We start from the raw sequence: 10,073 nt of genomic DNA on the forward strand, positions 1-10,073 counted from the left end.
CTGAGTGGGAGGGGGAGCCTTACCAGGCCAGAGAGGAAGACAATGCAGCCAGTCCTGATGAGACCTGATAGGCTAGGGTCAGATGGAAGGGGAGGAGGACCTCCCCTAGCACTGGAATGGGGAAGGAGCATGGGAGGAGAAGAGGGAGGGAGGGTGGGATTGGGAGGGGACAAGGGAGGGGGCTACAGCTGGGATACAAAGTGAATAAATTGTAATAAATAAAAAATAAACTAAAAATATTTTGAAACAAAAGTATACTTTTTTTCTCAAATTGCTTCCCAGCACTATTATAAACTTATGGTATTTGACACATTATGACTATTTAACTTATTCACATTATGATTTCTAGAACATAGGAATCATTAGTTTTAACTAGATGACATAGCTCATTGTTCCTGAATATGATGTCACTATCTGGGATCAGCTCAGCCAGACTTGTTTAAAATGTCAGAACATTTTAAGCTTGTGCTTTCATGTGGCTTAGTGAAGAGAGTAGAGAAGGCTCTTTGTAGCCTGCCATAATTTGATTTAATCATGATTAGATTAGGTTGAGTTTATGGAGTACATGTATATGGAACAAGGGCCTAGGGGAACCCTGCTGGTCTGGCTCAGCATGGTTGTTACCACCTGACCACCAGGGCACTGGCCATGGCAGGGTTGAGCTCAGCTTCTCATGGAAGGAGAAGGTAAGGTAAGCAGGCTCTTGAGTTCCTCAGTTCATCTTGACCTCTTCAAAGCATCTGGGACTACAAGAGCCTGCCTCAAAACCACCTCCACCTTCACAGTTTACAAGCTGAGGGCTTTGGGGACAGTCTGTATCTAGTGTGAGGTCTGCAACCTCAGGGCCAAGGCTGGGAAGTCAGTGCTGTTGTGCTCAGTAGCTTGGCTGAACCGAGATCACCGTGGACAGAGTTTCTGGGTGACATGGAGGACAGTCTTGGGAGCTGAGGCCGAGGCTGGATTTACCCTGTAGATTGGAAGGCCAATCTGAGCCTGGCTCATGGCTTTGGTTAGTGTGGACAGAGCCTGCACTGGAGTCTTCAGGAAAGCCTAAATAGAGCTTCAGAGGCCAAGCAAGATGAAATCTGAGCCAGGCTTCCTTCAGAACTTGCAGGCTGTGGCACCTCTGGAAAGTCACAGCTATACTGAGACTCAGTTTCCTCATATGTTACAGGGATTAAAACTAGATCCTGCTGGGAGGTGAGAGAGATGGATGGAGAAGATGCAAAGGGTATAGTTAGTACCAAATATCTCACAGGCACTCCAGGGTGGATAGTGCTTCCTATTAGGCTTCTCTAGGTGCACAGCACTGATCTGCCTTCTGTGGGCAGCAGGGATGGACAGGCAGCCAGAAGAGCCCAGACAAAAGGAGACACACAAGAACAAAGATTCTGCCTCCCAGAGCAGGTCATGGGGTGCTTGAAATGGGAGGAAAATTTGCAGGAAGTCTTATTGAACTAAGCTCATCTCTCCTGCCATGTTAGGTCTCCCGAGTTAAAGATGCCCTCTATGAATGGTGGAACCTGATGAAGAGGGCACACTGTGTTTTAACAATTGTCTGCAAAGCCCTTCAGTTGGCTGCATTTTCACATGCAACCAGCAGAGGGCAGAGCAGACCCATGCAACACCTGTGAAAGGGCCCCTTTGAAAGTTCTGCTCATTCCAGAAGAGACAATGAGACTCTGTAATTGATGTATCACTTTCCTTACCTACACTAAGGCTCCTGGATGCCTTAGTGTACCCGTGCCCCAGAACCTTCCTGTCCCATATAATTCTTCTCTGTGGAAAAGAGCCCCTCCCTTTTTTTTTTTAAAGAATAGGAACAAACACAAAATGTGATTTTATGCAAGGCCTGCAGCACCAATCAGCTAAGAACTGTCTTTATTTTACAAATTCAGTCATTTATTTTACAAATGTAATGACTGAGGCCTGTTGCAAGGTAACTATGATCAACAAGTTACAGAGCCCAGTTAAGTGTTGAGGTAAATTCTGTATGTGTATGTTCCGTCTTCCCCCTGGCCTGCTTTGAGGTGTAAAAGCCTGGTCCTTATGACAGGAGAGGCAGGAGGATGGCTTCCCACCCCTCCAGTGTTAGAGGTGGTGGTGGCTGGCACCACTGCCTCTGCTGATCTTAGAACAGTTATCTTAGGGTCTAAAGTGGAGGAGAGCCAGAAAATAGCCCTCTCAGGGACTTCAGGGGTCTTTCTGCTTAAAGACACCAGCCCATATCCCCCATTGTGGCATGCTATATAGACCCTGTCCAGCACTGCCTTGTGGAAGTGTGTAAGTCAATGGCCTTGCATATTGTATCACTACCATTACCTAATCCCATGATATTTTTATCATTCCTCCAAAGAAACCCTGTATAAAGCAGTCACTCTCAGTTTCTCTCTTTCTCACCTGCTAGAGGTGACTATTTACTTTTTATCTTGATGATTTGCCTACTCTAGACATTTAATATAATTAGAATAATTCAATACTTTTTTGTACCTTTCACTTAGCAAAACACTTTCAAGGTTTATCTCTACCATAGCATGTATCCTTAACTTTCATCTTTTCTTATGGCTAAGTAATGTGTACATTTTGTTTGCTCATTACTGAAACATCAGGGCTGGTTGTATCTTTTGATCTGAACAGCTGTGTACAAGCTTTGGAATGCCTGCTTCCACTTGTTTTAGGTAAAAAGCTAAGAATTGAATTGCATCATAAGAACAATTTTTTTGTTTAATATTTTGAGGAGCTCCCAAAGTGTCTTCCAAAATCGCTGTACTATTTTTCATTTTAATCAGTGACGCCTGAGAGTTCCAGTTTCTTTGTGTGCTCAGTGCTTGTTGCTGTTTCTTTTGCTTGTTAGTTACAGTCATCGGAGTGGCACCCTATGATAGTGTTGCTTTATATTTCCATGGTTGACAGTGCTGTTGAATCTTTTAATGTGTAAATGGATGTTTGTTTATCTTCTTTGCATGTTTGTATGTGTGAATACGGACATGTGTGTGGCACTGAACACATGTGGAGGCCAGAGGAGAACCTCGAGTGTCAGTAGTCACCTTCCATCTTGTTTCATACAGGGCGTGGATTGCCAGTGCGCCCCAGTCTAGCTGATGAGTGAGATTCAGGTTCTCCTATTTCCTCTTCCCATCTGGACAGAGGACAGCTGGGACTACAGAGTGCTGCTGAGCCCTGCTTTACCTTGTTCTGGGGTTGCAATCTCAGGCCCTCACACTTTCCTCACTGAGCCATTTCCTCAGCCCCTGCTTTGCACTTTATTTTATTCTGAAAGATATATTTTTTAATTCTTTGATTCTTCTTCTTACCTTTATCTAATTTCGTGTTTTTATTTTATAAACAGATTTTCTTTGTGTGTGTCTTGCTCTGCTTTCTTTCTCTTCTCTCCCCCTTTTATTTAACCTTGCTTCTTCACTTTTTCTTTTCTCTGGGCCTCCTTTATTTAATCTCCTTGTTTTTATTTTTGTCACTTTTATTAATTGTCAACATTAGAATTTTATAATTTCCCCTTTGATTTCTTTCCTAGGGCCATTGGTGATAGAGTAGCTGGACTTAACTGATTGATTTTTTTTTTCTTTTTTTGGTCATGCTTGTGTATGTGGTTCCTTCTGGTGATTTGGTTCTTTTTTATGAGTGGCCGTGGATCTTCATCAGAACTTGGGTAAAGGCTTTCATTTTGTGCTGCTAGTGTTAATTCAGAATAGAGGGGTGTGGGTGGCTTTGACAAGAGAAAGAGTCCCTTCGCACACACACCCAGAGCTTGCCTTCTGCAGATTCTCTGCTCCCCTCAAGGGTTTCTAAGTGCTTTTCTTGTTAAGTGCTCAGGAGGAAACTAAGCTGTGTAAACAAGATGGCTGCTTCCTGCCAGGCCCTCCTTTGTGGTAGGGCCTCCGAGGGTGGGGAAAGCTTGCGTCTATAAATGATGCTGTCCACCTGTGTACTCTGACGTGGAGGCATATAGCCGCACGGCCTACAGGCTCTGTGTGTAGGTGAGCTTAGCCACCAGTCCCGGGTTTCTGGCAGTAAGGTCTTCACAGTTAGTTAAGGGCTGACTAGGCAGGAAGCTACAGCTTGCCACTGACATTTTAGCAGGAGTATGAAACCTGCTCATCTCTGTCTAGCCTTGGCTCTCTGATCCCCAAGAACCCAAAACAGAGTAACTTAAAAAACATTGAGGGACAGATGGAGTAAACTGGTGACCACAGACCTCCCTATTAGGATTATTTACAGAGCACTGAAGGTTTAGTAAGGTCAGAGAGGTACAGCAAGTTCCCTGGGGCTACACAGTGAGGTTATAACCAAAAAGAATCTCCCAAGGACTCAGGCCTCTGACTCTGACTTGCTCCTCTTCTGTTTAGGGATCACATTAATGGAAGCAGAAGGGCTAGAGTGTGGTTGTGTTACACAGCAGATGGTGCTCGGAATTTCTAATGGGATAGTTTGGGCCTTCTTGGTATTCTTGGCTGTACTTGTCTGTCAATCTCCTCTGTGTTCCTGGGTCCTGCCAAGTGCCCAAAAATGGGGGTCAGAGGAGAGCTCTGCTAATGCTGCAGATGGGCTGGTGTCCCTTCTCTCCTGCAGGAGAAGCCGCCGGTGCAGTAGCCATGTCACTGTGCTCTTTGGCCTTCACCCTCTTCTTGACTTTTGTTGCTGGTATCAAGTGCAATGGGACAGAAGTGTGCGCTGGAAGCCCCGGTATCCCTGGCACTCCTGGAAACCATGGCCTACCTGGCAGAGATGGAAGAGATGGTGTCAAAGGAGACCCCGGACCTCCAGGTACTGTGTGGGAGAAGCCATCCTTAGCTCAGGAACAGGGACTTGCTTTCAGGCAAGTCTGTCTAGGGCTCTAGCTGATGAGACGTTAGAGTCCCAAGGCTGGATCATGTATCTTTATAAAGTTCTGGTGGAGAGAGAAGTGAGTCACCCACATGCTAATGGAAGTCCACATGTCTGTGTCCTCTTCACTCGGTAGGTCCCATGGGCCCTCCTGGAGGAATGCCAGGTCTCCCTGGGCATGATGGGCTGCCTGGGGCCCCTGGTGTACCTGGAGAACCTGGAGACAAGGGAGCACCTGGAGAGAGGGGCCTTCCAGGTGAGCAGGGCTGGGGCTAGTGAAGTGGTGATGAGGCACAGCATGCTAGCTAGCCACATGAGGGATGGAAGGAAGGGTGCAAGGCACACTGCTAAATCTAAGAAAATAGGAAGTGGAGGAGAGAAAGTATAGGGGTTCGAATAACATTTCAGAGACTGACACGCATCGTGCCTAGTGATGGAGAGACATATGGTGCCCTGTGGAAGAAGGAAGGGAAGTGGCACTGGGAGGTCTAGTGATCTTTCTTAGTGCTGAGGCTCTGGGGTATCCTGAAAACTAGACTGGGATATACAGATCTGGAATCCAGGAAGAGAGTGTGATCTGGATTCCCACACACTGACAGTAGCTCTAGGTATGGATCAGCATGGTGGCCTACCAGGAAAGTTCAGAGGTCATCATTGTTGATCTAGGTAGAGTGTATGGTGGGTACTTTTCCTAAGCCAGAAAAACACATACATGGGCATGAAGGGCCAGTCAAGGGATACAGGAAAGTGGAGCAGGAAAGCTGAGCAGGCACAAGGCTACATTAAAAGATGGCTATATAGGAGCATAGAAGCTCTGCTTCTGGGGCACTGAAACTGACTCCTAGGCTCTGGGTATGGCATTAGATGACAGAACTCCAGCCTTGAAGCTGGCAGAACATGTGATTAGTGGAGCTCTTTGCTGGATTGTCCTATCCTGGATGTGTGTGGTCTCCATAGGGTTTCCAGCTTACTTGGATGAGGAGCTCCAGGCTGAACTCTACGAGATCAAACATCAGATTCTGCAAATGATGGGAGGTAAGGGGACTGCTTGGTGTCTCACCAAGCACAGATCTCAATGCTTCCTTATAATCATCAGTACCAGGATCCAGAACCTAAACGCCTATCAAGTGTAGACATGGGGCCTTAGAGAAAGGATTTACTCCTAATATCATTGGAAGGTATGCAACTGCAGATTCTGGCAATAAGTAATTGTTAGGTGGATGAAAAAAGAGAGATGAATTTTAAAACTAGGCCTCGAAGAAGAAGGGAAAACTCTGAAAAAAGCAGAGATGAAGAGGTTGTGGAGAAAGCTTAAGAGCAAGAGCCTAAGTCAGTGGAGTAGGTGGAGAAACTGGGTCAGTAGCTTAATCCAGGCTTCTTTGCTTAGTCCTCAGCTTGCAAGGATCCATGCTGACAGTGGGAGAGAAAGTCTTCTCCACCAATGGTCAGTCAGTCAGCTTTGATACCATTAAAGAGATGTGTACCAGAGCAGGTGGCAACATTGCTTCCCCGAGAAGTCCAGAGGAGAATGAGGCCATCTCAAGCATCGCAAAAAAGTACAACCTCTATACCTACTTGGGTGTGATTGAAGATGTTAATTCTGGAGTTTTCCACTACCTGGATGGGGCTTCTGTGAACTACACCAACTGGTACCCAGGGGAGCCTCGGGGCAAAGAGAAGTGTGTGGAAATGTATACTGATGGGAGATGGAATGATAGGAACTGCCTGCAATACCGGCTGGCCATTTGTGAATTTTGATCAACCACTTAGATGAAAAAGATGAAATCTCACATTGTCTTTTAGCCTCTATCCTGATGATCCATCTGATTTGTAAGATCCTGAAGCTCCCTTTCAACCAAATTTCTTTGTGGTTATCAGAATTAAAAACATCTCTAGTCACCCCATCTCCCCCATGGGTCCCAAACTGTTCTCTATAATCATTTTACATCCTGAATGTCTCCCTAGAGTCTCTCCTGAACATTCACTCAAGGCAGCCACTGCCAACATTGGCCTTCACTGTGAAACAGATACTTACTTTTCCCCTCATCTTGTCCAGTTTCTTCATTTATAAATGGTGGCCATGAGACTCATTGTGGAAGGAACTTTTTAAATTATGCAGAAAGTGCTCCCCCCGCCGACCCTTCTACCTTTCTTCTGCACCTCACCCTTTAACTGTCCCAAGATTTAGAAGTCTAGGTTAAACATAAAGATATCCACAGAAGATTTCTGGGAAATACCTAGTGTATGGAGTTATCCACATTTAGTATCATCTGCATCCATGCTTTCAAGGCAAATTTGGTCTCTCAAAAGTCAGAGAACCAGATAGGGACATAGCTTAATACTGGTGGAACAAAACCTCTCTGGTTAGCATGTATGACACCTTCCCTTGGGTCTGGAGGCTAACTTGCTCCCTTGACTTAACCTTGGATTTTGAGAGAACCATCTTTTCCATCCAAGACCCCAACTTAAGTTATTTCCTACTAATAGATATAACTACATTTCATTTCATATTACTGAGGCATGAATGACACTAACCTCATTCTGTTTTCTCTTCTTGTTAACCCTCAGCTATTTCATTAAAAGCAACTGTGTTCCAGGTGTTAGTCTGTCTTCTGGTGATTCTTGAGAACAACTCTTTTCTTTGAGCCCATTTCTTCATCTATGGGATGGAAATAAAGTAATTATTATATTTACTCTACCTGTCAAAATAATTGCCCATAACAATTAGTACAGCAAAGACTGTTAATCACATGCTATTTTCCAAGTACACTGATAAGCACTGATAACATAGCTGTTAGGCATCATTAATCTTTATATGCTGCCACAGAACTAGATTAGGGGCATGAGAGCTAAAGAGGTATCTGGAAGAACATGACACTTGTGCTGATGACTGGGTGTCAAGGTAACTCCATATCTGAGCACGTATGATCCATGGTGAGGAGTGACATCATCTTTTTCACCCCTACTCAGCAATTGAGATGGTTTCTGCTGTGCCATGTTAGAGGGGGTACTCCAATACAGTTTTCTACGGGTTATCCTAGTCTCAAAGGAATGGAGTAGATTATATGATTCACTTTAGTCTCGGCTATGTGGAATGAGACCATGACCCACACCCCAGCTCTCCATAGGAGTATAACTATGCTTTGATGGTACAGCCACCCACATATCTCCCATCTTTTCTTGGGCAAAAGGAAGCCCAGGAACAAAGGTAGATGGATAATTGTTGCTTTCATCTTCATAAATGCTGCTTACACTTTCATAACTGCTAAGCTAACCTGCGTGTTTAGAACTCAACACACAAGCTGTTGAGGGTTTCCTGAAATAAAAAAAGGCAAAAAAAGAAGCATATATTTTCATTTTTATAGATCCACAGTCTAAAGCCCTAAGAGTTGACATTGCCCCATTTTTCTATTAAGTCTATTTTTTATGACATTACTTGATAGTGTTACTCTTTTATTTTAGACACATTTTTAGTGAGCTATTGCTGGTTTTGGGGAAAGCATGACATTTATTCCCAACTAGCTTTTTGGATTTTTTAAAATACTTTCAATCTAGGTGACTCTTTTCTTGTTTTACACATATATCATTGCATTTGCAAAGGATGGTGTTTTTTTTCCCCTCTTCGAGAATCTCATGTGTGTATATAATGAAATATGATCACACCCACTCTCATTTCACTCTCTACCTTCCAACTTCATGCCCTCCTCTTCTTTTAAGCTACCTCCCTTTCTTCTTCAACTGTAAAATGTATTTTGTTTCCTCCACGTGTGCATCGGTATGGGGCCATCCACTGGAACACATGAACGACATATATGGTTTATTCTCCTAATGTGTCATAGGAAAATTTCTAGTGTTTCGCCATTGAAAATTCATTGTTACATCTTTCCCGTGTAGGTGCCTGAAGGGACCTGAATTCACATAACATAGTGAGAGTACATGTGTATATGAAGTCAGCCTACATGTCTACCAACAGATGAGTAGACAAAGAAAGCATGGCATATGTCCAAAATTAGGTTGCATTCTAGCATAAAAAAGCCAGAATTGTGTCAAGGAAACTGATGGACTAGAGATCAATACATTGGCTGAAATTAGCCAGACCCAGAAAAAGGCTACATTTTCTATTTTATGTAAAAACTATATTTAAATATATCTGTGTACCCTTGGGCACCCCCTCCACCATGACATGAAATCAGATAAGAACTTTAGTGGAAGGGGGGAGACCAGTTGGAGAGGAAAGAGAGACCAAAAGTTGAAAACATAGCAAAGTACAAATTATCCACACATAAAAATGTCACAGTGAAACCACTCTTTTGGATGTTGTATTTTTAAATTGCATGTTTTAGGTTCCTAAGAGATACCTTGGATCAAGGTACTGAAGCTCCTTCTTTTTTTTAGTTTTCTAAGATTTTATTTTCAATTATTTTTGCAGGGCTGGCAATCAAATCTAGAGCTGTACTAGACAGGCACTCAACCACTGGGCTATACCCCTAACCCATTAAAGTACATTTTTTTTTAAAGTCAAGCCGGTTGTCATGGTGCACACCGGTAGGATTTGCTGAAGGAGGCAGAGGCAGGAGGTTCACAAGTTCGAGGCAAGCCTGGGCTACACAGTTTGCAGATGCTGAGACCCATAACCAAGCCTTCGGCAGAGTGTAGGGAATCATGTGAAGGAAGGAGAAATTAGTATATCCTAGAGAGGACAGGGAGCCCCACAAGGTCCAAATATATCTGAGCACAGGAGTCTTCTGTGAGACTGCTTATCCAACAAAGGACCATGCATGGATATAACCTACAACCCCTGCTCAGACATAGCCCATGGTAGCTCAGTATCCAAGTGGGTTTCCTAGTAAGGGGGACAGGAATTGTTTCTGGCATGAACTCATGAGCTTCCTGTCCCCCTGAGGGAGGAGCAGCTTTGCTAGGCCACAGATAAGGACATTGCAACCATCCTGAAGATACTTGATAAGCTAGGGACAGATGGAAGGAGAGGCGGACACCCCTCTCAGTGGACTCAGAAGGGGGCAGGGAGGAGATGAGGGAGGGAGGGGAGGATGGAAGGGAAAGAGGGAGAGGGCTACAGCTGGGATACAAGTGAATGTATAAAATTATTTAAAAATAACAAAATATTAAAAAAAAGAATGTGTATATTGAACTTTGTCATGATTTTCCTGGAATTTTCTTAGGTCTACTGGCACAGGGAAAGTTAAACATGAATGGAGCCAGCTGGGCAC

The 10,073-nt window shown here is 44.1% G+C and overlaps 1 protein-coding gene across 3 annotated transcripts; it reads left to right on the forward strand.

Moving 5' to 3' along the window:
* The first annotated feature begins 294 nt into the window (after positions 1-294).
* Positions 295-7,658, forward strand: Sftpa1 (surfactant protein A1). 3 transcript variants are annotated; one of them, XM_055597827.1, is made up of 5 exons: positions 295-3,667; positions 4,588-4,782; positions 4,979-5,098; positions 5,800-5,877; positions 6,230-7,658. In XM_055597827.1, exons 2-5 carry the CDS (start codon positions 4,611-4,613, stop codon positions 6,598-6,600), a joined length of 741 nt encoding a protein of 246 aa, XP_055453802.1. In that variant the 5' UTR covers positions 295-3,667; positions 4,588-4,610; the 3' UTR covers positions 6,601-7,658. The 3 variants fall into 3 exon arrangements, with proteins under 3 accessions (XP_055453802.1, XP_055453800.1, XP_055453799.1); XM_055597825.1 differs by having other exon boundaries at positions 295-686; XM_055597824.1 differs by lacking the exon at positions 295-3,667 and having other exon boundaries at positions 3,914-4,782.
* Positions 7,659-10,073: the final 2,415 nt, after the last annotated feature.

Source organism: Psammomys obesus, unplaced genomic scaffold (assembly GCF_907164565.1).
Source record: "Psammomys obesus unplaced genomic scaffold, mPsaObe1.curated_primary_1811, whole genome shotgun sequence".
NCBI lineage: Eukaryota > Metazoa > Chordata > Mammalia > Rodentia > Muridae > Psammomys > Psammomys obesus.

Coding starts and splice junctions, on each gene's coding strand:
- Sftpa1 (XM_055597824.1), top strand. CDS start 4,551: ATGCTGCAGATGGGCTGGTGTCCCTTCTCTCCTGCAGGAGAAGCCGCC. Junction 4,783..4,978: donor AGGAGACCCCGGACCTCCAG/GTACTGTGTGGG, acceptor TTCACTCGGTAG/GTCCCATGGGCCCTCCTGGA. Junction 5,099..5,799: donor TGGAGAGAGGGGCCTTCCAG/GTGAGCAGGGCT, acceptor TGGTCTCCATAG/GGTTTCCAGCTTACTTGGAT.